This window comes from Lissotriton vulgaris, chromosome 5, assembly GCF_964263255.1.
Source record: "Lissotriton vulgaris chromosome 5, aLisVul1.2, whole genome shotgun sequence".
NCBI lineage: Eukaryota > Metazoa > Chordata > Amphibia > Caudata > Salamandridae > Lissotriton > Lissotriton vulgaris.
This window is the reverse complement of record NC_141693.1, coordinates 1,551,231,539-1,551,258,858: the sequence shown is the minus strand read 5'-3', so window position 1 is coordinate 1,551,258,858 and position 27,320 is coordinate 1,551,231,539. Positions and strand designations below refer to the sequence as shown.

General features: G+C 47.2%; 1 protein-coding gene across 1 annotated transcript in view; it reads right to left on the bottom strand.

The window, feature by feature from the left end:
* LOC147715131 (epimerase family protein SDR39U1-like) overlaps positions 1-27,320 on the bottom strand; it is a 98,608-nt gene that overhangs the window by 42,218 nt on the left and 29,070 nt on the right. The window contains exon 4 of the mRNA XM_086923617.1: positions 2,062-2,183. Within this exon, the coding sequence (XP_086779743.1) occupies positions 2,062-2,183 (122 nt within the window). The remainder of the gene's footprint in view (positions 1-2,061; positions 2,184-27,320) is intronic.

The following is a 27,320-nucleotide window of genomic DNA, read 5'->3' as shown; positions in this document are numbered from 1 at the left end:
AACATGAGAGTACTCATAACGAGAAAAGTATATTTTTATAACTGTTGGTTCTAAAAATAAAACAACTATATCTGTGGATATAAAAACAATTGGCCTGGATTCAGTCCTTGAGTGTGTGAAACCTTTTGCTGATTAAGTGAGTACAACAAATGCTTTACACGGTCCTCTGGTACTGCCTTACTGCTCGACCAAGCTACCACTTTGGAGAGTAAGGTCAGTTCTGACTTTAGCCTCTGTTATCCCTCTGGGGTTGGTGGACTCTATACACACTGTACTTCATTCTAGTCCAGTATATATAGATTCACTTTCTCACACTGGGACAGAAAAGGTCCCCTGCATGCCTATAGAGTTTCTGCGCTCCTGCCTAGAGTTTCCTATAGAATATATATTTTTTTCACCTACGCACACACAAATTACACGAAAGTGCACAGAGGGCTCCCTACAACACAGAATGACATCCAGACCTAAGCTCTGTGGTTTTGAGTAGAACACCAAATTGCTCTATTTTTCTGAGTGAACCACTTTCAGCTTAGTAGAGTAAACATGCCTTTTTACCCATGTCACTAGAGTGAGGCCTTCTGGCCCACTCATTTTCCACTGCTGTGTGCTTAAGTCACCCATGGCCTACATTAGGATGGATGTAGTGCCCAATGCGTGCCTGTTTCTGCATGGGAGGATGATTGGGTCCCTGTGAGTGGTGCTGTGCATGTAAGAACGTGCTTGTCTGCATGAGCGCTCTGGTATGGATGTGTATCTGTGGGTGATGCCATACATGAAGGACAGCGCATCTCACACAAAGATGCTCTGGGATGGATGGATGGATGTGATGTAGTACAGGACATGGAAGACTGCATGCATGTATTGAATGTGCACACAAGCATGTATGTGTGTGTGTGCTAAGGATACAATACATGGAAGCTTCAGGTTCCTATGACTTGTTGGGACGCATGAGAAGGTGGAAGAGTCCCCAACACAGACTTGTGGATTGCTGCATTCCTGAGAGCTAGGAGGGATACACATACTGGAGGAAGGAAGAGCCAGGCTTGTGAGTAAACTTCAAAGGGGCTATGTGATTCTGTAAGAAGTCACTGGTCAAAGTGGACTGGACACATCTCAGGAAGCAGATTCAGCTGATAAGAGAATCATATAAAGTAGGGCTGGGACCTTTTTAACCTCTTAATAAACATGCATCAGTGAGGTTCACATACAGGAGTTATCCTGTAGTCCCTCCCATGGCCTGTGTTTTGGGTCTATCAAGATTGGAGAGACTCCTACTGTGACAGACTGCTTTCTGCAGAAAGGATAAGACAGAGGAGTGGGTGCTTCAAGGTGAGAACTCCCCCGTAATACGAACTTCAGAGACACTAGTTCACATTTGTGTTTGGAAATGGATTATAAAACAAAAAGTTACAGATTCCCAAATTGTCAAAATGAAGGTGTTCATGATTGAGAAAAGCTCAGCATGACTTCTGCATGTTGTGATCGGGGCTGGAACTGGAGATCTGGCAGTCTCCCAGCTGGGTAGGGGAAAATAACCAAGAGAATGAACACTTGCCGTTGAGCTGGAGCACCAAGTTCTGTCTTATCCGAGACCAATGGAACATGTGAGAAGGACCTTGTCTGGAGGGAGCAAGGTCCAATGAGGATCCTGCCAAATGGTTCCCGGGAAGCAAAGTGAGAGATTCTGGTCCATCTGAATAAGAGCACCAATCAAGTTGGCTACCCATGGGAGCTGTGGGGGCCCACAGAAATGTAATGGGGATAGCTGGAAGTATTTTGAGATGTGTGCCTGTGTTCACCCTAAAACTACTTCCTCCCTGGGAAACCTTGGACTGCAAGACCAGCGCTACCATTGAGAGTCAAGTGCTGAAAGAGTACTTGGTGCTAGTTGCTCAGAGCCCATAGCAGACTGAGCACGGGGACAGCAGGAGTAAAAGGCCTCAACCACAACAGTTGGGCCCAGCAGCTCCCGCTAGCTCCGTGGCTCTCTGATCAGGGTTGTGACAGATGCCAATGCAATTATAGTTAAACAACGTTCTTAGATAATGCGGATAGCCTTACCCACACCGGAGACCAAGACCCACACACGAGGTGGAGTGTCCATTTCGCCGATGGCTCTAGCAAGGATTTTGGTTGTCTTGAGTCTGCTGGAGACAACTTCGTTCTTAAAGTCCTCGTTCCATCTAAAAACAGAGAGAAAAGACTGTGATATTCCATCTTTCTCCCACATCAGGAGCTGAATCCACTTGCTTTGTGTCCTGGAGTAGCATGTCCAAGTCACATGTTCTCCTCCAGGCCTGTCAAGAGACAGACATGCCACAGTTGCCAGGGGGATGTAGATCATTGCTTGCTCTCTTACTCCAGCACTATGTCTATCCTCACTCTATGCAGCCTTTTCCCATCTCTAGGAAACAGGTGTAACCCGGCCCACACCAGCACTGTGCTTACAATACCAGCATTTACAACCAATTACTCGCACACTAGCAATGAGTAAGAGAAGGTAGAATCTATCATTATTCAGGGATGGAAGTGATAGACAACTTTTTAGGTTTGTGGTCATCTGAAGGCATGTGATTGCTGAAGCTATAAATTGGAAGAGTTCAAAGTTAAGACATTAACCCAGCTAAAAGAGACATGTCTTAACATCACTCATAAAACAGGAGATAATCATCTATCACTTTCATGTTTAGTGTGAGGAAATATTATTGGTTAGCAACCCGTAAGGATAAGGAGAGTTTAAGCAAGCAACATAGATACATTGAACATTCATTTGATATTAGTCCCCTTAATGGAGGCTCATTTTGAGTACAAAGTCAATATGCATGAATTGGCGTGCACCTGTTCCATGACCCCGATAAGCTACATAGGCCATGCCTAGGGACTTAAATGGGATAGGAGGTTTAACTGGAAACCAAGAAAGTCACACAAAGCAGGCATCATATGGTCATAAAAGTGATTTTTTTTTTTTTTTACTTTGTCATTTTAAGAAAAACAGTAGGCCACATTATACAGTGATGGAACAGCCGTTATTCAAGGTGAGTATAAAATCCACATTTTCTTTACCAATAGCTACATTGCTCAGTGTCGACCAGAAGTGGCTCCTTTGCTAACTTTTCCCCCAATATTCCATTGCACCATGCAATCATAGTTGGTCCTCTACATAGCGCACTATCATTCAGGCATCCTCGCTCTCACTGCGCTACTGAGTTCTCTCCATACACTCAGGTCCTCTGGCAGTTTAGCATCTTTCCTATTAATTTTCATTTGTACCTCTTCAGCCAGCGCCCATTCCAATACATCCCGACCCCAACTCTCTATCATGGGGGACCGCTGTCCCATTTTTGTGATAGCCACCCTCCGCTGCACCAGGACCATGGCCAATTGTGTAAATTCAAATATCATCTTTCTCTTCTTTGGCCTTTTAATATTGCCCAGGAAGAAGGTCAGTGGGGTTTTAACAGTGGAAGTTTAGTAATAGATGGGCTGGTCTGTTCTTAAGTTTAGCAATTTAATATTTTAGTTGATCGAATAACCTTAACTAGAATAGTCTAAACTGGCAAAAACAAAGATGTTGACCACCATAACTGGAAGTGGGAAAGCAAGACTGAAGAGAAATGTACTTATGAGTAGTTAAAATAAACAGCTTTTTGGGGCGTGGCTTGGCGGGCGAAGATGGCGGTCGCAGCCTTGTAGAGCTCCCGCCGGCCCGGACTTAATTCGATCATTTATCCTGACCCGAGCCCACTGTTGGTGCCCAGTGATTGCTTTCGATCTAGTGAAGTCTCCTGTCTGCTTTGGTGTGTTGATCCTGCAATTCTTCCCTTCCTGTGATCGGAGGGAGGCGGCGGCGGAGTGCGGCCTGGTGGCCGGCCGGAGACCGGGGTCCTCGAGTTTCGCGACGCCTGGTGGCAGCTGCGACCTAGCGGGTGTGGGTGGCATCCGCTACGCCGCCCTTGGCTCATTTCTTCGGCCGCGATCGCCTGGAGATCGGGACGGTGCCAGCGGCTCCTACCCATCGGCTTACCCCCTGAATGGCCAACGAGCGGTGGCGGTGAGGCGTGGCCCCGCGACAGTCTGGAGACGGGGTTCCTTGTGCCCCGAGGCGGCCGGTGATGGACTAGTGGACAGTAGTGGCCTCCGATCTGCCTCTCCTGGCCCGGTCCGCTGGATACGGCTGCCCACAGACCACGGACCCGCAGATTTTTCCTGTTGTACCTTGGACGGCTGCTTGTGGGGACGGTTGCAGGCGCGGCCTGTCCTGCCGGGGTGACGCCGGGACCTCGATTTTCGCGACACCCGATCGCGGCGGCCGGCCCGCATTCCTCCCTGGGGCCTCATCTGGGCCGCCCCGCTCAGGACTTGTGACAGTGCCCGAAGGTTCGAGGGTGGTGTCCGCCCTGCCCAGCGCTTGCCATGACCAGGGACAGAGGAGGTGGCCCGCCTAAACATGGCCCCATCGATAAATTCACCGGGCCGAGTGGTGGCGCCGGGGCGGCCGGTGGCAGCGGCGGCCCCGGGCCGGACAATGCAGCTATACTGGCGGCCATCACCCAATCCCGAGACATGCTCGATGCCAAGATTGGAGCGGTTGGGGCGGATGTCACGCTCCTGCGCCAGGACCTCCGCAACGCGGTGGAGCGGATCGCTGGGGCTGAGACCCGTATCACGGAGACCGAGGCGGACATTAGTGGCCTAAAGAAGCGACTGGCGGAGGTGGAGAGCGTCCAAAAGACACTGGCGGCCCGCGTGGAAGATGCAGAAGGGCGCGCGCGGCGCAACAACCTCCGCTTCATTGGCTTTCCAGAGCAGTGCGAGAAGGACAACATGGAGCGGTTCCTAACCGGGTGGCTGGAGAGCTGGCTCCCCGAAGGGGCACTGTCTACGTGCTTAGTGATTGAGAGGGCCCACAGGGCTCTGACCCAGCGGCCACCGGAGGGTGAGCGCCCACGGCCAGTTATCGCTCGCCTGCTGAACTACCATGACCGGGATGTTATCCTACGGGAGGCGAGGAACAAGGGCTCACTCGCCTTCGAGAATCATACTATCATGATTTTCCCGGACTACACGAAGATGGTGCAGCAACAGAGGCAATCCTTCATGGACGCTAAGGCTAAGCTTAGGGGCCTCAAGCTCCAATACTCGCTCCTGTATCCGGCTCGCCTGCGAGTAATATATCAGTCTCGGACCCATTTCTTCGATTCGCCGGAGGAGGTGTTCCGCTGGACCGATGAGGCGGTGCGACTCCGGCCCCATGCCCAGCCGGGGCTGGACCCGGGCAGGTCTCAGGGATCGTCGCCGGAGCGGACGGATCGCCCGAACAGGAAGGGCCGCCATCGGAGGTCTCGCTCCAAGAAAAGGTCGGCTTCCGCCTGTGCATCGCAATCGGGTGGTGCCAGGGACTCGGAACACTCCGATGCGGGCAGCTGAACATTGCTGGGCCTACACGCACTTTGTATGCTGCATACTGAACTGCTCTGCTCTGGCTGGTGAGACTGTTTCATTCTGTCCTTGATGTGCCAGTCGGTTCCCATGTGAAGACTTCAGTTATTGCCATGGGGACGCAGTGGGGCTCGGAGGGTACCATTTGTGGGCCTCAGACCCTCACGGATGTGAGTGTTGTTGGGGGGGTGGTGTGTGTGTGTCATTGTGGGGTTGTGGGGATCCATTGGTATGGCGGGCCCTGGGTCCTCTGTTTTGGACCCGGGTCTCTCCATGCCGCGACAGATACTTCAATGTTTTCTGAGGTATTGGGGTGGTGGGTGTGGGGCGTGGGGGGGAGTTCTGGTGTTGCACTTGTTGGGGGGGTTCTGGGTTGGGAAGGGGGCGCTGAGTTTGCGGGCTGGGGGGGTGGGTCCACACATGTCTGAGGCTTTGATTCTTGTCGATTTGCGGGTTGCACCGGGGTGGGTGGGAGGGCCAGATTCTGGACTGTATATTGACAATGGATGATACTGCGCTTATGTCTCCTTCAAAGACCCTGCGGGTGGTGACATGGAATGTGCGGGGTATCCTGGATAAGATCAAGCGTGGGGCTGTGCTGCGGAGGGGGAAGAGGGAGATGGTGGATGTACTCCTGCTCCAGGAAACTCACATGCTGGGCTCCAAGGCCCTTAGCCTCCAGAGGTTCGGTTATCAACAGGTCTATCATGCTGGCTTTACGAGGGGATCACGGGGGGTGGCCATATTGATACATCGTAGGGTGGCCTATGTCCATGTGAAGCAATAGATTGATCCTCAGGGCAGGTTTGTCTTTGTTAAAGGCCTACTGGGTTCTGAGCCGGTGGTCTTTGGAAGTGTTTACGCCCCTCCCCCCCTGCAATGGGCATTGTCTGAGCGGCTGTTTGCGTTGTGGGACGAAATCCCCGAGGTCCTGACCGTGGTGGGGGGTGATTGGAATGAGGTCATGGATGTCGGCCTGGACCGCCTGAGGCGAGCGCATGTAGTGTCTGACCCCCCCCCCCCCGCGGCTGCCCCCACCCGATTGTGTGCGACTGTGCGTAGTCTGGGCTGGATTGATGTGTGGCGGCATTTTCATCCCGCAGTGCAGGCCTTCACGTATGTATCGGCGGTGCATGGGTCCTTCTCGAGACTCGACTATTTGTTTGTACCGGGTGCCTGTCTGAGCCGTGTCAGGGACGCCACGATACTCCCCAGGGGCCTCTCGGATCATTCCCCTGTCCTAGCCACCGTGACCCTCCCCACCAAACGGCAACCCTTTCGCTGGCGTATGTCCGCCTGGCAGCTGCAGCGGCCGGAGTACGTGGCGCATTTACGCGAAGAGATCGATCACTTCTGGCGCGAGAACTTGGTGGGGGGTGTCGATGCCATTGTTGTGTGGGAGGCGCTGAAGCCTACGATCCGGGGCATTGATATAGCTTGGTGTGCGGCCGCTCGGCGGGAGCGTCGGGAGGCCATTGTGACTGCCGCGGCCCGCGTGGAGGAGCTGGAGCAGCGTGGTCGACTCGGGGGTGACGAGGGCGTCGTGCGACGGCTCCTGCAGGCCCAGCAGACATATTCCTCGGTCCTGTACGAGGAGGCCCAACAGGCGTGGCTCGCCACGCGCAGCAGGGTGTATCAGTGGGGCGATAAATCCTGCACCATGTTACATAGGCTTTGCCAGGCGACTTTCCAGCCCCTTGAGCTACCCGGCCTTACGGCGGAGGACGGCTCGGTTATGACCGACCCGGGTCGGTTGGCGACTAGCTTTGCCCGCTACTACGAGGCACAATACGCTCCTCGTGACCTCTTGGCGGAGGGCGAGATTGCCTCATACTTGGACGACCTACTCCCGCAGGCAGTCCCGGAGGAGACTAGAATGGCCTTGGAGGCCCCGCTTACGTCCGAGGAACTTGGGGAGGCCCTTGGCCAATTGAATACTGGGAAGGCGCCTGGCCCGAGCGGTTATCCTGCCGAATTTTATAAAAAGTTCCATGTCCAGCTGGGACCCCACTTTCGCAACGCCCTGGAGGCAGCGCGGACTAGAGGCGAGCTGCCACCTGACTGGCGCCATGCCGAGATTGTAGTCTTTTTGAAGCCAGGCAGGGCGCCGGACCGGCACGACTCCTACAGGCCGATCTCCCTCCTCAACATCGAGGCCAAGATTTTGGCGAAAGCCCTGGCGAACCGCCTTCTGCCCCTCATCGCCGACCTGGTCCACCCTGACCAGGCCGGGTTCATGCCGCGCAGGGCCACCCGGCATAATATCCGGCGGGTGCAGGCAGCGATCGACGCCATGGGTGCTAGGGATGAACAGGCCGCACTCCTCCTTGCGGACATGGACCGGGCCTTCGATTCAGTAAGTTGGGCGTATTTGTTCACCTTGTTGGCCCGCCTCAATCTAGGGCCTGTCTTCCTGTCCTATATCCGTCTCCTGTACACCAATGTTACGGCGTCGGTCCGTGTAGCCGGTGCGGTCTCAGGGCGCTTCCAAATCGGACGTGGTACTCGGCAGGGTTGCCCGCTGTCCCCCTATCTGTTCGCCCTGGCCATGGAGCCCCTGGCGTCGCGGATACGAATGGATGCCCATCTACGTGGCTTTGTCTGGAACGATACCCTAACAGATAGGATTGCACTTTACGCGGACGACGTCCTCCTGTTCCTTACCGACCTGCGGCGCTCGGGCCCTCGAGTTTTGGAGATCATGCGGGGGTTTGGCGAAGTCTCGGGGCTCCACCTTAATCTGTCTAAATCGACCCTGTGGATTTTACATGGCGGAGTGGTTGCCGACCCTTGGGCCGCCGACCTGCGCGTGGCGACGGACGGCCTGAAATATCTGGGTGTCTTCCTCTCGACTTCGCGAGTCGTGGCCTGGACACGCAGTGTCTTGCCGGTGTGGGAACGGGTCCAGGCTGATGTCAAAACATGGTCCAGGATGCCCCTTACAATCTTTGGGAGGTCGGCCATCTTTAAGATGGTGGCGCTGCCGAGGCTGTTGTACCAACTCCAACACTTCCCGCACCCTATTGGCATGGAGTGGTTCCGCCAGGTGAACTCTGTGCTGAGCCGCTTCCTGTGGGATGGCGGTGCAGCCAGGGTGGCCCTGAGGACGTGCTTTCTGTCCACGTACTGTGGTGGCTTGGCCACATCCGACCTCCTCTCCTACTACCAGGCGTCACATCTACTTGTCCTCAATGACTGGTGGTACGGGGATAGGAGTGACCCGGCCTATGCCCTGGAGAGACATCTCATGGGAGATCGTACGCTCCACACCATTCTTTATTCGGCCCGTATACGCCGTGGGTTGCCGTCGGTAACTAAAGTGGTTTTTGCAGTGTGGCGGCAGTCTCTGCGCCGCATGGGTTGGTGGGGCAAATTAACAGCTGAAACGCCGCTGTGGCACAACGGTTTGCTCCCGGAACTGGCAGCCCTGGCCGGGTTCGAGGGTTGGGAGGCTATTGGAATTACACAACTGGGCCAGGTCGTATCAGGCGCCACCCTCAAGTCCTTTGAGGAACTCCGTGTGGAGTTCCAGATGCCTCAGTCCCAGTTCTTCCGTTACCTACAGCTGAGGCATGCCCTCGCCCCGAGCATTGCCGGCCTCGACTCCCTGCCGGAGTTCAGTCCGATTGAGGCGAAAGTGTTTATGGGAGACCTGGGAGACAAGAAGGTTTCTAGGATCTATCAGTCACTTGTTACTCACTGCTCATCCACTCTCAGCTCCCTTCGGGAGGCGTGGGAGGTAGACGTGGGCGCCTTGGATGAGGACGATTGGAGGGAGGCGCTGGAGTCCCCGCGCGGCACCGCTATTGCGGTTCGGCTCCGCCTGATACAGTTCAAATACCTGCATCGTGCACCGTGCCTATTATACACGTGAACGTCTGTGGAAGGCTGGATTGATTGCGTCATCGGAGTGCCTGCGCTGTGGGGAAGTGCCTGGCTCCCTGCTGCATACGGTGTGGTCGTGTGGTCGCCTGGCTGGATTCTGGAGGGGTGTATGGAGTTGCCTGGCTGAGGTCCTGGGCTGGGATCTTCCTCGAACCCACCGACTAGGCCTGCTGCACATTATGGAAGGGGTTGGGGGCAACATATATAAGTGTCACCTGTTGCTCCTGGGCCTGGTGGTTGCTAAGCGTGACCTGGCTCGGGCCTGGAAATCTGTGAGGGCCCCCCCCCCCTGTCTGCGTGGAAGGCTGGGCTGGACTACTTTATGGGTCTTGAAAAACCGGTCTTTGAGGCGCGGGGCTGCCCACGCAAACACTTCAAGATCTGGAAGCGGTGGGCCGACTACCGTGGCCTGTCCTTGGAACCCCCGGCGGAGCAGGAGGAGGACATTTGATCGCAGTGACTCTTCTGGCCCGAATGGCAAAAACCTGGTTGCATTATACCTGCTTCTTCTATGTGTATCGTCTTTGTGTTGCTTCTGTACATGTGTGGCGGGGGGGGGGTGTTGGGTGGGGGTGTAGTTGGGGTTGGGATGGGTTGTCAGGGCATTTTTAAAGCTGAGCTTCATTGACACTTGCTTCATGGAATACTATGTATGTCACCATTACATTGATACTGTTGTGGGGATCTTGGTGTGTGATGATACCACATTCTTGATACTCTTTGGCTCAATAAAATTAGTTGTGAAAAAAAAAATAAACAGCTTTTGGCTACCATCCTGATCTGAGTATGCATAGAAAAATGGAGTATGGACAGGACTAGCAAACATTTCTATTTGTTAACATACCCTTTGTGGCCTTTCTTGTAGTCGTGTAGCCTATTGCTACTTCTCGCTTCTGATTTTTTAGGCTTTCCAAATCATCTCTCTGTAAAAACGGTTCTTTCTCTACTATAAGAGATTTGTGAATGTTAAAAACTTGATCTTGAAGGAATCAACTAAGATTGAAAGCTATACATTTAGGATAAAGACTTCAAAAAAACATCCCTGGTTAATGTAAAAAGTATCCAACCTATTACTAACAATGCTTCACCTATTCAATGTCCCCTATTTTATGCATCTACTGTTCTAATTCATTAAAAGCAATTTCTAGTGGCACTCCATTATGGTTTGTACCCTGGTTCTGCTTTTCTCCATCTTATAGCATTATTGCACCCTTCATTTAATGGTATCATCCATTCTATTTCTTCTTTTTTCTCCGACAGAAATCGAAGTTCTAACGAAGTTTGCTTAAGAAAGTTATGCTTTAGAATTAAATTGTTTTGTAAGATACCGACATATTGCCTTTGGTCTACACGCGGGGCTTGTAAGACTTCTCCACTGATTGTTAGGTTATTAACTTACATTAGGTTAGCTAATGAAGTTCATTGCCTTGGAGGCCTTTGGTCTGTGACCACTACTGGATCGGCATTTGTGGAGTCCAGTCCCCTTTGAAGAGGGATGTGATACTGATAATCTGGGGGTGGCTGTGAAAGATCTTGATGTCAGGGTTCTCGTGAAAGAAACCAGGACATCAATATAAGAAAATGAGGATTAAATGATTTTATAGAGAACCAGCTTTCTTAGATATTCAAGTCATCTTTTGCCACATTGGCTTTTAGAATGGTAAATAGAATGTACTACAGGGAGAGCTGGGGAGCTCCACTAGGGACGGAACAATGTGGTCTGACTTCTTCAAAAATCAATTAAGGTAAAGTCATCGATTTTGAATGGAAGCGCTCTTTCTTCAGCACACACTTACACGGACTGTACTGCAGTATTCCAACCAGGATTGCACAAGGTCCCTTTTCCACAACATGAGCTAAAAGCTGGTTCTCTGTCTGGTGGCAGAGGGCTGTTGCATAAAGAAGAGGTTGGGATGGAACCAATCCCCAAACTTTTTCAGTGAGGCCAATTCCTGGGACTGTGGAAATAGGGAGTGTCACGAGGTTGTCAACTAGTACCCATGATCTCTATCAAAGTGTCTCTGATAATAAGACAGCTTCCTTTCATCCAGCAATGTATGCAGCAAATACGGATTTTGTTCTGATATTTGGAGCTGTTCCCCAGAACATCTTAGGCATTTATAAATGAAGTTCTGGATAGTACTCCAGACAGATGTCTTCAGCTACAGAGCGTTTGGTGCCCAAGTGGCCTTACTCTTTAATAAATGCCAAGTAGGACAGTTTTCTGTTCCACGTGATCTTGGAACTCGTGCAAGATTTCAGCTTCCAAGATCTTGCTCAGGAACAAAACATATACAAAAAAGTGATGGATGGAATAGTTTAATCTCAGCCTCTGATAATTACTTGGGTCACATCCCCGTTTATTGATCTTTTGCTCACTATGCCACCTCAGTTTGGACCCAGTCATATGCAAATCAGTCTTGATCCTGCTCCAATGGGAAGTATGGCCTGAAATGCCAGGCCAGGTCCTCCCTGATAGGTAACACAATCAAACCAAGGGCAGTTTCGCCCTAGTTAGGGCTCATCAGCTAGGTATGTGCATACTTCAGGAAATAAATGTGGCTTATAAGGCAGTACTTAGGCTGCTCTTTGTACCAGCTTTAGGTTTTATTCAACACAGTCTTATTATTGAAGGCTCTGAAATAAATGAAGCACACTGGAGTCCAATATCACACAGAGCCTGCCTTAAATTCATATACTTTGAGATAAATCACATACCTTACCTGCCCCCTTGGAGCTTAAACAAAATATATCCATGGCTAGAATCAACATGCCCGAGATGTAGAACCCCGGAAACCAGATCTTTTTTTATACGCTTTGGTCCTTACCCAGTGTTAGCAGACTATTGGATACTACTGATCAACAGCTGATTGATGAGTTGGACTGGCCTGGATATGCTGGAGAGCTGCATGCTACGTTTGTTCCCATGCTCCAGAAACCAAAGGTGAGCAAGAAGTTTATTGCTCATGACTTATTCAACGGAAATAGGCACAAATGCACTGGAATGGAGAGTGCAAATCTGTACATGGAGGTTAAGAACAGAATAGGAAAACCAGAACTGACAGGTTTGCGCCGAACTCAATGGTAGAAAATGTCAAAAATTGGCGGTGTATGCTGTTCAGGAAGACCTGTATATTTAATTTAGGTGGGATGAGAAATCCCAACTACAGAGGAGATGACCTGGCATTAGTGGCCAATTGTATACATATACCCACATCTGCATTTACAGCTCTTTACGATCGCATAACAAAATCAGGACCCCCCTGACACTCCCCATATGAAACCTTGCAATTGTGGGTACACCCTCACTAATACCCACAGCAGAAAAAGCACAATAATAGGCTTCCTTAAATATTCATGTGTTCTTTTCATCTTTTACATACATTCAACTGCTTTCCTCACATTAGGAGTTGACTAGATTACTAGGCACCTGCAAGAGACAAGATTTACTTTGCTATTATGTTTATTTAGTCATTCATATTATGAGGTCTATGTGTACTCCTAAGACTGGCGGGTGACATCACTCTGTAACTCTGGGATTCAGTAGTAGATTGTAACATGATTCAGCACATGATCAGAATCAGTAATATATGTTTTTAAACATTGTGGTCTTATTGCATGCTAATGCCCTCAAAATAAGTTCTGTTGGAAAGATGCACTGAACAATTTGACAGTGGATGGAGCCAAGGAGCAGATGTTGCCTCAATAGTTTTTGCTGGACATAGCCTGAGTGGGAAGTTAGATGCGTTGACCATTCCTACAGCACGAAGTAGCTGGGAGAGGCACATCTTTGAGAAGGAGATGGAGGAAACCTCAGTCGCGAAGTATAAGGTAAGAGGGGGGTATTTTCCAAAGTATAAAGGCTGGTGCTCTGAACTTCTGCTAGAATAGAACGTCCTTTCAGTATTTGGGGGAGGCGCAAGTTAAACATTCTTAATTGCTTCCAATTAAAAGACTCCTCCAAAGATTTCAAACAACTTGCTGTTTTGTTATGTTTCATGGCCGATTACTGCAGTGTAGTAGACCCTGGTCACATGAACCATCATTTGAAAACCCATGATGTGGGCTTTATTAGTTGAGTCAATTCTTTTTTTACATTGTTCAAAGTGAAAAATCCTCCGTTATATCGAAAAGACTTTGCAGTGTTTCTAGTACCCATGCGTCTCATGGAAGCAGATAAGACTGGTCACTCTCGAGCATGCTACCACATGGAATGGAATGGGTGTAAAGTGTCTCTAGCCTTATAGTAACATGATTCTGTAGTTTCTGCTTCCATCTTTGTGTGTGTCTTTCTATACGGTGTGCTGGGGTTGGAATCTTATGGTTCTGTGGGAGGCAAAGCAAGAGGTCACAGTAATAAGCTGTGAGCGAGATACATATCACAATAATGGTATTTTAATGCTCATCAGGTTGTTGGTGAGTACATCATTACTTTCAATTAGTGATGAGATGCTGTCATTCTTGGACTGAAGTTAAAAGTCTTTTTTTCATGGAACACAAATCTACCTGCAACTACCTGGACAATAAATTGGATCACGTGCTTATGAGAAATTTGCAGGCTCCTCTGATGCAACTATTTTGTGTCAAATACTGGTTCTATGTGCGCCATTCCTCGCTTAGGGTCTAGGAGAGAAGAATGCTATTTGTTCCTGTGTTAGGATCTTGTTTTCGATGACTGCCAGAGTGCTCTTCGCCTCATCTCTCCACTCCAACCTAGAGATGCTTCTCTGACTCCTTTGACAGGGAGACCAGAGTCATTACACATACACTGTACCTAATTGTTTTATTGACGCCTGATGCAAGATACATGTGTTTTTGCTCCTAAAAGGCAGTCTGACTCCATTTACTTCAATGGCTTTTGGCAAAATGCATGCAGTCAGCAGTAAAGTTGGAGAGCTTTGTTGAATGAAGTCCAGACAACAAGAGAGCCTTTTCCCCCATCCAGAAGTATTAATGAGGTGATCGGGAAGGTGTGGGTTGGGGGCTGGCCGTACAGGAACTATCATACAGACAGAGGTCACCAGTCACCTCTAGTAGTTAAATGCTTCCATTTGCTGGCATTAATGGACCTACAAAATCAAAGGAACAAGGAGAGCAACAGCGGCCCGGGATAGCCGCACTTCCCTGCTATATTCCTGTATGGTAAACCCAAAGATAGTTTGGGTTGGTGTGCACATACAACTCCTGCACCTGCCGTTGTTGGGTGCCAACTGCTAAACAGAGAGAGAACTACATCAGAATTTGGAGTGGTGCACTACCCAGGTGACCAGTTCAATAAATATGTTCACTTGTAGAGTTGTCTCAAAAATCAATTCTTTAATTTCAAAGTCATCCGACAAATCAAAGTTCCAGCCAAGGTGTTTAGTTCATTAAGCAATGAACTTTTTCAGGGCTCCGTTGAGCCGGTCTTAATTGATACAACCAAGCGAGAGTTCCGCAGGTTGCCAGTAGTTGCATTGTTAAAACAGGTGGGGCCTCCTTGATAAGGGCCAAGATCCATGGTTCTGAGAAAGCAGTAAGCCTGGGTGTGTCCCGATCTGGTTGTATCAATTAAGACAGGCTCAACTGAGCTGGCTTGCACCACGCGCATCACAGGACACAGCTGTAGGATGAACCTTTCTCCTCGCCGTCCCACCGAACAACTATCGCCCTGATGTTGTTCATTTCTTAATGAACGAAACGCGTTGGCTGGAACTTTGTTTTGTCTGACGACTTTGAAAATAAAGAATTGATTTTTGATACAACTCTACAAGTGAACATATTTATTGAACTGATCACCTGGGTAGTGCACCACTCCAAATTCTGGTGTGGACCTACATCAGTTTGTACAAATATCAAACCCTGATCTCAGTCCGAAGATTGGTGCCAAGTGTCAATTGTAATATTTGGGGTAGACATGTGTCGTATCTGTTCTTTGGGTAAGCATCGATCCTCCACATGCTGATTGCCGGTGCAAAGGGTCCTGAGTGTGAAGTCCAGATGAAAGCAATAGAGCTTGTCGAGTGATATCTGACATAAGAGCATGATACAGCAATATAGACAACAGAATCCAGTCTATATGTCAGAAGATTTATTTCCAAGAGCATGACCCACCACATCGGACAGGTCTGATCAATCCTAGCAGCAACAGCATCGAATCTGCTAAAGCTCTGGAACATCATTAACATTCCAAGGGATTAAGAACATTAAAAATACAGTGCGAGCAAATAAAAACAACAACCTAAATAACAAGTAAATAAAGTAACACCTATTATTACAAGAATGCGTAACATGTTATGCACCAGAAATGGCCCAGCCTAAATGGTGCCAATGCAGCAACCCTGCACATTTGCTCTTTGGATCCAACACCACTGCTTTCAACTAGCCAGACAATACTGGACCGTATTCAAGCCACATTCATGACACGAGAAACTTAGAGACTAAAATGTATTCTTAGCATCTCTGTTTGTTAAAAGGGATGCTCTAAATATATATCTGAGACAGCTGCCTTTAAATAAGCAGAAGTGATGTCCCAAATGAACATATGTAATGAAGTATATAAAGAGCACCAAACAATATGATGCAGCTCATACTTTGACCTCCACATATACAACTGTAGAATTCTTGTAATGAAGGCCCTCCGTTGGCTGCAAATTTAAGAAAGGTCATAGTTCAAAACTTTGTCCGTTGTCCACAGGCTCCTGAATTAGTACTTCCAGGCTATGTTCTTACTCTGGTGTACAGTCCTGGGTCATGTGTCTATCTCCTGTTGACTGTGTGAGGAAGTTGCCTCAGTTCTGCCAGAAGAGTTGGAGAGTTCATTGGGAAAATGACTGAGCTTGTATGAACATAGCTCCTAGTGGTGTGTTTTACTTACGACTGATCCAGTAATTTGTTATTACTTAATAAATCTTCTGAAATCTGCTTCTCAGTTTGGACAGTCATTCATTGTAATACGATTAAACCAAACTGTTCGAGCCTTAAAAAGAAACCCACTGCTTGCAGTCTGGCTTCCTCAACTGAGAAACGGTTCAAAGGAAGGCCACAACATTTTCAAAGACCCTCTTTCTTCCATAGCGCCAGAAACGTGAAGGACTTGCTGAGGTCTGGTTCCACCGAGGATTGGCTCACCCCTCTTGCCTCAAGTGCAACCCCCCTCCCCCCTTCCATGGTAGCAATTCAAACACCTAAGACTGTCATTTGTACTTGCTCACTAACAACACGTTATGGCCAGGGCTAACCTTTCTTCCAGATTAAGGATCTACCAATACAAACACAAAGGATGTTCAGAGTCCAGACAAGCCCGTCTCATTGGAGCACAGCTCTGCCATGCTGACTGTTCAGGCCTGCCTGTGCCTCATTTCTATCCACCAAAATGCTCTAAAACTCTCAATAGGCAGCATACAGCTCTCTACAAACTTTAGACAAACGTAATCAATAAAATCAGCAACACAAACACAAAGTGACTTGCACAATTATCCGCAACATCACACAGCATTGTTTTCAGCATCGCAAAGACCCTAATAGGATAAAATCTTATCGTACTTCACCACAGCTTCATCCCAAAAAATCCTAACTTCTCATGCCTTTGTAGCACCCAAGTTCGTTACCACAGTTCCACACAACCCCAAAGGGCAGAAGTAAACTACGTGTGCATCATTAACAGGCCTTGAAAATTAACTATTCCATCTCCAACATCTGCCAAAAAGGTTGGCGATTCAAGAATAACGAATTGGGATCCTACCACTCCTATTTAAGGGTCAGCTTCAAAAACAGAGAATATCTGTCTAGTGAAAAACTAAAGAGATACACTTTCTTTTTTAACACATCGGTTTATTGTTTTTAGAAAACACAGAAGAATAAAAATAAAAGGGCATCCATCACAGCAGCGCACAAATACAGAACATCACGCTCGTATTGCTAGTGACATGATTTTCACGAGTACAGCTTAAATACTTCAAGTACTGCTGTATAGAGAACTTGAAAACCACAAGTTCCATATTTTCTGATGTTTGTGGACGCATTCTCTCAATTTGTTTATTTTCCTCCTCACTTTGCGGCAGTAGGTCATACCTCGAATCCAAACAGGCAGAGGAGGTGGTGCAGGTGACCGCCAATATCTCCTCCCTGTGAATCCCTGCTGGACATAAATACGACTCGCGGCCCCCGCTACGCGGCCGCCGCTCGCAGTCGTGGGATCTGCTCTACATCGTCTTGGTGTTTCTTAAAAAGCCCTAACTCTTGCTCCAAACGGGACTGCTGCTGATTCAAAGGGCTACTGTGATACCTGGAGCTGTTTGACATTTTCTCTGGTGGGCACTTACGGGGCTGCGGGACTGCGAGGCCCAGAGGTCTTTGCGCGTTGACAACCTCGTGCACCTGGTGCCTCTTCCCGCCCCTCCTCCCTGTGAATCCCTGCTGGATATAAATACGAAATAAATATGACTCGCGGCCCCCGCTACGCGGGAGCCGCTCGCTGTCGTAGGATCTGCTCTACATCGTCTTGGTGTTTCTTAAAAAGCCCTAAATCTTGCTCCAAACGGGACTGCTGCTGATTCAAAGGGCTACTGTGATACCTGGAGCTGTTTGACATTTTCTCTGCTGGGCGCTTACGGGGCTGCGAGGCCCAGAGGTCTTTGCGCGTTAACAACCTCGCGCACCTGGTGCCTCTTCCCGCCACCTCCTCCTCCTATTTGAGGCACGCCCTTGACACTACCGCGGGACGCGCACGGGACAAAGCACGGAGCTAAGCCCGGGCAAAGGGCGGGCCGTCTACGGCCGTCCAAGTGCGAACCAGACCGGCAGGGCCACCCCATTTGATCCTAGGTCTGATTATCATATTATTATACTGTCTGTCAATACTACCTATAGATACGGTATATTTTTTGTAATATCTACTCTCGGATTACGGTGGATCTGTCATTATGGTTTTACGTTCAGGGAAAAGTAGATTGGTCACCGTGAACACAAACGCTGGCCTAGTTACGGGCACTCTGGACCAGTTGTTTAAAAGGACTACCAGAATATTAGAGAAGGAAATAGCCCTTACAGAAAAGCGCTTGTCGATTGACCTCGTGACTGGTAAGCGGTCTTCCCTGGGTGCAATTGGGTCTGCCGTAACACCGGCCTATGGCAACGAGTTGGCCCCCTTGGTAGTTACTAGTCCAATCCCCTGTCCACTAGAGGAAGGGTCAGCCGGTTCTGTTAGTGGGACTGTATCGAGCTTAATTGCACTTGGTTCCTTTTCTAGTGATGAAAGCCGCAGAACATCAACACCTATCTTACCTATCCCCCCTATTTCCGTTTCCCTGTTAGAGCAAGTAAAAGATCAGGTAACGGGTGAAGGGAACGAAAATGGTCTTGTGACCCCCAAATCTGGGAAAAAGAAGAGAGGGGGTGGATATAGGAAGGGTAGTGGCTCTAGATTAAGCAGATTACCCAAAACCTTAGGGTTTCCCCACAGTTGGTAGTCGAGCCTAAAATCCTAAACGGTGTTTTAGCCAACAACGTTTCACCCCAGAATCGACAGAACTCTAATGATGATCTTCTGGTTAAGATGGAAACACTAGTAAGGTCATTAATATTGCCCCAGATCAATCGAACAAAGGTAATTAATGAAAAATTGGACCAGTTAGAGGTAATTGCTAAAGGGAACACATCAAAAATGGATATGTTGATTAAAAGCATAAAAAGTAATGAAGCTAGAGTTCACCCCGCTGCACCATTAGTTAAGGCTAAGCCTACTAAAGTTGCTCATTCTGTGGTTAATGTAACTGTTGCAGATCAGAATGCGCAACCAATCTTAGCGGATAACGGCATGGTGAACAGGAAAGCTCCAGGCCCGACAGTACCAATGATGGCTCCCACCAATAAGACTCCTACTTCTAAGCAGGGGCCGAGACCGCCTCTTAGTAATGCACCTCTGGGCAGACAACTGACAAGTAAGAGGCCCCTATGTGTAAATCTTACCCCGGAATCAATTCCCTTTACCATTATTTTAACAGGGGTCCCAGAACTCAGTCCAGAATCCCAAGAATCAGATAGGGAACTCAAGAACAAAGTAATCTTTTGGCTGAATAGGAATAGGCGATTGCCCCCGGGCTCTAATACGGAGATTTTAGGTGTGAGGAGGGTGGCCTGGTTAGGGCATAGCACTAAGGATCTCGAGGGAGATTGTATAATCGTCAACCTTAGAGACCCCTGGGCTGTAGATCATATATGCAGGAAACCACAGTTTGGCCGCTTAGGTGATATTCAATCAATAGGCCTACATTACTTTTACCCTAATGCAAATCCTGGTCTGGTACGTATGTCACAGAACTTCGCTAGGGGCAGACCCTTTGGCACAAATAGATTAGATGGGGTCTTACATCACTTGCCACTAAGAAACAGGTTTGATCCCCTCATGGGTATGGAGGGGGTGGATTGACTCTGGAAGGATTGTATTTCTAATAGGGGGGCTGTAAAGGATATGGATAAGGTCTTGGCTATTAGCCCTACGAAGAGAAGTTATGATGAAGCAGTGGGCCCATGGGGTAAACTGGTTAGCTATACAAGTCAATCTACTAACCCGCTGACTGCTCATATAGTAGCCCATGGTGGAGGGAGAGGTGAAATAGAAATGGTACCGCTGGTTGATGAAAATGTTATCGGATTAAATCAGCGTAGTTCAGAGAATACGAAAAACATCACTCCACCATCTCTTGATGTGGTAATTAATACCATAGGAACAACTCAGGGTGAGAGTGACATGATTCAGCCAAAAGCAACAATCCCTCTGGGTGAAGGAGACAGTCGGGCTGAGGGCAGCTCTTTTCGCCTGATATCCTGGAACATAGCTGGTCTGTCTCGGAGGCTGGAGGATCCGGAGTGGTTAAAATACATTGAATCCTTCGACATACTTTGCTTCCAAGAATCTTTGTGAAGAGTGGACTTTAGCCTGTATGGTTATCAAATGTTTAATGTTCACGCTGAGCCTTCACAAGCAGGAAGAGCTAAAGGCTCATAACAGCTATTTCCGTAAAATATAACCTAATAAAAATGGCCCTATTGATGGAATCTCCCAGGTACCAAATGCTCATGATCAAGGACTTATTTTCAGTACCCCTGCTTTTAATAAATTGGTAATATATTATATTTGATGCCAATGCTACCTCGGTTATTGAAAAACTACAGGATGAGATTGTTAAGGTGACTAACATGTTTTTTCCCCCTTTTTATTATATGGATAGGTGATTCTAATTGTGCTTTGTGTAAGCTCAGTGGGACCAGAGTGTGTGGCCTGATAGATTCAACTGACCAGCCTTTGGCTCACTTTACTCACTCAAAACAGGGGGATGCTCTAAACAATATTATTATTAACGAACTATGTGTCCTGGATATGCCTAGTTTCTCCAGACCAATAGGTATACCCACTTTTCAGGGTACAGGGGGCCGAGTGAGTACAATTGATTTCGCCATGGTCTCTATCAGGTTTGCTCATCTTGTTAAGGATTTTCAGATTGATGTGAATCCTGCTAGCGACCATAACCCTCTAATTGTGAGCTTTGACCCTGTTTTTGAAAGAACCCAAACCCCGGAACAGCCAATAAAATATAGTCAGAACCAGGGGGTTACATTGAGATGGGACAAGGTAGATGTGAGGAAATTGGAGGTGGATATTTTTAAGAAAAACAAGGCAGGGATAGAAGTTTGTTTGACGCCCATCACTGAGCCAGACACAATAATTAAAAATGTTGAAGCACTTTTGGGAAATGTGGCCTCCCACCTCATAAAAACTTTGAAGGGGAAAAAAGAAAGCCGACCAAAATGGTTTGACGCAGAGTGCTCTGCTGCGCAATCAAGTTTAACGAAAGCTTTACATCAAGTACCACGGGACAGAGAGCTTGTTAGAAAATCCAGGAAAATGTACAGAGATGCGATTAATAGGCGAAAATCAGAATTAAGGGCCAAGGCCTGGGAAGATCTGGGGATAGCGGCAGAACTGAGGGATAGTAGGCTCTTTTGGGAGGTAATAAACCGACCATTTTTAAAGCGTGAAGAAAGGGGCAACATGATAGTCCATATACCGGGGGACACCTGGGTAACACATTATGGCAAAATTTTCAACCCAAATGAGGTGTTGCTAACTTCTGATGAGGAGGCTGGAGACTTTAATTTGGAGTCAGCCAAAACACTTAGCCTTTCAATCACCCTCTCAGAGATAGAGATTGCCTTGAGGAAGGGCACTCCATTAAAGGCCCCAGGGCCAGACGCAGTTCCTCTAGATTTCTTTAAACATAATGTGGAGGTGTGGGCACCACTCTTATTAAATGTTTTTAGAGCAATTGTGGTGGGGAGTATCCCAACCTCCTGGCAAGAGGCGGTAGTGGTACCAATTTTTTAAAAAGGCGACAATGGTGACCTGTGCTGCTACAGGCCGATATCTTTAATAGATGCGTCCTGCAAATTGATGGGCAGAGTGATATTGGCACGCCTCGAAACATGGGTAGAATCTGCAGGTATTATTGTGGATTCCCAGTATGGGTTTAGGAGAGGTAAGGGAACCACTGAGCAGTATCTCAATTTGGCATTAATAATGGGTAAGTACGTGAGGGCCAGTCATAGTTGTATCCACTTGGCCTTCATGGACTTATCTTGTGCCTTTGACACTATATGTAGGGGTAAGTTGTGGTAAATGATGGAGACCATGAGGTATGAAGAACCGCTGGTCATCCAGCTTCGTAGACTCCATGCTGCCACATCCGTGAGAGTTAGATTCGGCCTAGGTGGCGAAAAGACAAAATCTAGTCCATCTACCGAAGGTGTTCGCCAGGGATGCATCTTGGCCCCTTTCTTATTCCTGGTATACACTAATGGTCTAGAAAGCTTTTTGTTGGACAGTGGTGTCGATTTCCCCCAGGCTAATGGTAAACGGATACCGATGTTGTCATATGCAGACGACATGGTCTTAATGACCCTCACCGCCAATGGCATGCAGACTTGTCTGAATGCCTTTGAAGTCTTTATGGAAGGTTTAGACCTCAGGGTCAATTTCGCTAAGTCTTTTGCTATGGCTTGCGGTCCGAAAGGGGTAAAATCTCGCAGGCACATGGTGAAGGACTCAATTATTGCGAAAGTTGACAATTTTAACTACCTGGGTAATCTATTTAACAAAAAGCTGAATTTGGACCCCTTAATCTCAACTCGTGTACAAAAGGTTACACAATCGATTGAGGCCCTCTTCCGCTTTTCTAGTAAATTGGGTCAAAGGCCGATTGTAGAATTAATAACTCTATATAAAGCTAAATGCCTTTCTGTCGCAACATTTGGGGCAGGAGTGTGGGGGACCCACAATTGTGACAAGATACAAGTCATGAAAAACAAATGTATAAAGCGTCTCTTATCTGTCCCATCTGGTACCTCAAATAGCTTTTGCCATGGGGAGGTGGGTATTGAGTATGTGAGCGACATTATTCATGTGTCTACTTTGTTGTTATGGTCTAAAGTTTGGCAATCTGAAGAACTGAAATTGACAAAGGAAATCCTGCAAGATTGCCTCAAACTTGACCACTCTATGGAGATCCCATGGCTGCTATATGTTAGGGACCCTTTTTACAAGATTGGGTTGGGGCATATGTTTCAAAATCCTGACATGGGTGGTAAGGATTCCAAGTTGAAAATTAAAAATGCCTATTAAACCAGTTTAGGTATCTTGAGAAATAGTGAGCGGGCACTATATAAGAGGGGTAGGCTGCAGCAGCAGTTTTATCTATCAAATATCATGCACACTCAATGGCGTTTTTATTTGACCAGTTTTCGTCTTAGCTCACTACATTTTCATTTTGCTTTTCCAAACCAAGGGGGTGTGTGAGAGGCTATCCCCTTGTCCCTGCAATGATAGGGTTTCACAAAGTACTCTGCACCTTATTCTTTCCTGTGCTTTGTATAAGGACCCAAGAAATCAGTTTATTAAGCCTGTTTTGTTAACCCTAGGATCCCGTTATTATAAAGAGGGCTATGAGCATTTATTGTCCTTGTCAACTCCAGTGATATGTAGTGCTGTACTTAGTTTCATTAGAGTGGCCCTCGTTATCAGAAATCGATACTGAACAGTATTATGAGTGGTAATCCTCTGTAAAAGACCACTATGTGGATGTGTTATTGAAATGCATATGCACTTTATGGAATGTGTATAAATCTGACCTGTTTGCTTCAAATGTATTGTAATCCCAATATGTAACATGTACTTTGGTTCTTAAGATAACGTTATGTTTTAATATTTTATTGATCTTTTAAATTTGTGTATACTTTTATGATTCTATTCATGAATCGAAATAAAGTTATTTGAATGGAATCGACCGCCAATATCTAGTGATATCTCTCTTGAGCAACAGGTAGAAAATGCCAGCCAACAGCCTTTGGTATTGTGAATTCGCCCAAACCTGCCTGGTCCCCAAATGCTTCACCTTAGGGTCCACAGCATGTATATGGAATAGTTAAACCATGGTGTCATGAACGCTGTCAGTAGGTGAGAGAAGCAGGCCTGACCAAATAATGTGGTATTTGAAAAGTATTTAACTAAAGTAACTCATCCTGAGAAAGTTTATTTTGATACCTTGTTGGTTCTAAAATAAAACAACTATATATGTTTGATATAAAACAATTGGCCTGGAGTTCAGTTCTTGAGTGTGTGAGACCATTTGCTGACTGAGTGTGTACAACAAATGCTTTACACTGTCCTCTGATACTGCCTTACTGCTCGACCAAGCTACCACTTTAGAGATTAAGGTTATATCTACCTTTAGCCTCTGCCAAACCTCTGGGGACTGTGGACTCTGTGCACACTGTACCTTACTTTGGTCCAGTATATACAGAGCCACTTTCTTACATCAATCCATTTGAATTTGTTGATGGGAAGTGATCTCTATTGGGCTATCTTCAAATATGATGTATGACTGATTTGTATAAATGTCAACTCTTCTCCTGTTTCGTAATTGATGTGTGTCAATTGTTTTATCATTGCCACTCTAGGTGGCTCAAACCAATAAAAATGTGTTCATCAAAATAAATTCCATAAAATAATTAATGTATTCATTAAAATAAAGAGGCAATAGGCTCTGCTCATGCGTGGCTGACACACACTATTTGATCCGACAGGTGGGAGAGGTGGGAACGAGTTGTCACCAAAGTATTCAAACTGCCACCCTAGTCATATGGATGCTGCTCCCATTCAGCCTTTTTGGATTAGACGTGTCTGTGGTGAGATGGAGGGAGGGGGGTGTGAGGCGCTGGGTGAAATGTAGACAGGGGAGACATTCCTCACTATCGCGGAGGCACAGGAGGTGATTGCTGTGCGGTAAATTCCTGCAATATGCTAAACTGACGAGCATGGCATGGGATCTCTGGACAGAATTAGATTTCTTGAATAGCCCCAGCTGACGGAAACTCTCAATGATTGTGGACGGCAGGGTCATTGAGGCCCATGGTGACACACATCTATAAGACACTCAAGGCAGATAGAGTCTGGACTGAACCTGCAGCTCGGCAAGCATGGAGGAGGAACTCGCTGCACACCTGACTCATTTGGAATTGATGGAGCATGATTTTTGTAAATAAAATCTGCTCAATGTAATCTGTCCGTAAAAGTGAATTAAACTAATTAGGATGTATTATCTCTAACACATGAAAATAAAGAGTACAACGTGAAAATGTGTAAAGGAAAACTCAACAAGTGTTTCCCCAAAGTAATGAAATTAATATAGATGATAAATATATGTTGGTAGTTGTGAAATATAGGTGAGTAGTAATTAATTAATAATTGAGGATTATCCTGTCTAATTGAATTTGATGTAGGTCTCCTGAAATGCAGAGACACGACAAGCTCGAGAGAAAAGCTTTTATTCTTCCTGAAAGTCTTTATAAATCTTTTAGAAATAATTCTCTTTTTGCTAAAATAATGTAGGTCTTAGAAATGTTAGAGGATGTGCTTCTGTCCTTCGAAAGTTTCAAATGTTTTCCTTAGAATGCAGATATTAGCCTATTTCTGAATAAATATTTTAGGGTTATTCCTGTCTAAGCAAGAGAGGAGATTTTTTTTAGTACAAACTGTTTCATCATTTAGAAACTTATGTATCGAGTATTTCCTTTTCTTTCCTCGAGAACTGATGTAATCCATTAGGACAATAGTCGTTTAGAAATGTGAGTAAAATAGAGCTCAGACGATTGTCACCTGATGGGACTTGTCCAATAGTGACTGAAAGGAAGAGAGAAAATTAAACATTTATTGCAGATCAGAGAGTGAAGTACTAGAAGAGCGTGTGTGAGAAAATGATCATCGGCTCGTTCACAAGATTGGTGACCTGACCCTGCGTCCGTGGTGTGCTGAATACCGTGCTGATCCTTTTACTCTGGTCGGTGTGATTTCCCACAATACCAAAAGGCTTTCCGAATTACTTTGCACATCATCGGCTAGTAATACTGCTTATGCTATACTATACACTTTCGGCCGAGGGGTTAGCTTTTCAGACTGAATGCACGCTGTGCATCAGTAATTCTAGGTTCGTATGAGAAACTGATAATCTTGCATATTTGTATTTGCAATGGTTTTTCTCTCTCTTTCACTCCTCTATACCCTTTTTGTTGATGTATTTTGATATGAGTTGCTTCTTATTGTGAATTTATTCTGTAACATTGGTTCTAAGTGAATATTATAATTTGTGTACTTGCGTTTGACCATTCATATTATGAAATAACAAGAAGAAATAATAAGACAAGAATACTGTCTGTCCTTATTCATGAGTTATTTTGTTATGTTATTGATAATTACTGATATTTCGTTTTTCCTTCATGGTGGGTTCTCATGAGGGAATAGCATTCCGATTTTCATTACTTAGTCCCTTTTAGCTCTACCAAAGATTCATCGGAGTACCTTTGTTACAGCTAACTGTGTGATAATGACTTATGGGCCTGTCAGAGTTACGTTTCGAATTAAAGTGTAACGGTTAATGTGGGACATAAGATGATAAAATCCCTCACCGCTTCCGCTGCATCAGAATTAAGCGTGGCCTGAATACTGGTGAAGAAAGTCTTGTGCAACTCTAGATTTAAATGTGACCACACGGGGGGCGTGGCCAAGATGGCGGGGTGAGCGGACGATTCTTCCCGCAGCTCCTCCGGCCCGAATAGGCCCGAGCCCTTTTTCGTTAGCTTCTCTCCCCCCGCTGACGCTCAGCGGCTGAGAGATGGGCGGCGGAGATCCCAGGGCGCACATTGATACTACTTTGGCCCCGATCGCCCCGGTGGAAGCACGCTAAAAGACCGATTGCCGGACGGAGGAGCGCCTTGGAGGCGGAGCAGAACGGAGCGCTGTCCGGATGCCTCGGCTGGGGCCTGGTGCTGATGTCTAGCGATCTGGAGTGAAGCTCGCCCCGGTGCTTGACGGGGATCGTCAGAGGGGCAGCGGCAGTGTGACTTTGCTGAGCGAGGACCCTGCCGTGTGATCGTGGTGGTGCTTGGACTTGCGGTGGTGGCCTCTCATGTGGCACGGGCCCCGGCCCTGTGGCCAGTGGGCGACAATGCTTACGATCGGAGCCAGATCTACCACTTCTCCTCTCGGATGTATGACGTTACAACGCATACTTTTACTCCGCATACCATTACAACGCGGTATTCAAAACGCATACCATTACAACGCATAGCGCTTTGGGGTGCTGGATAGTGGTAAGTATAATTTACTATTCTAACTCCAGTCCCCGTGGACCCTAGGGAAGGTGTTGGATAGTAAATTAAACTTACCTCTTATTATAGAGCGCCCCCCAGCGCAATGCGTTGTAATGGTATGCGTTGTAATGCCTGCGTTGTAGTGGTAGTGCGTTGTAAAAAATGCGTTGTAACAGGTGCATACCCTTCTCCTCTCTAACTGGACGGCCCTGGAAAGAACTTTCCTCTGTATACCTGGCTCTTAGAGTGGCCCTGGTGGCATCGCCGGGCCTGGTCGATCTTCCCGGCCCCGCCCAACCGCCATCTTGTCTTCACGG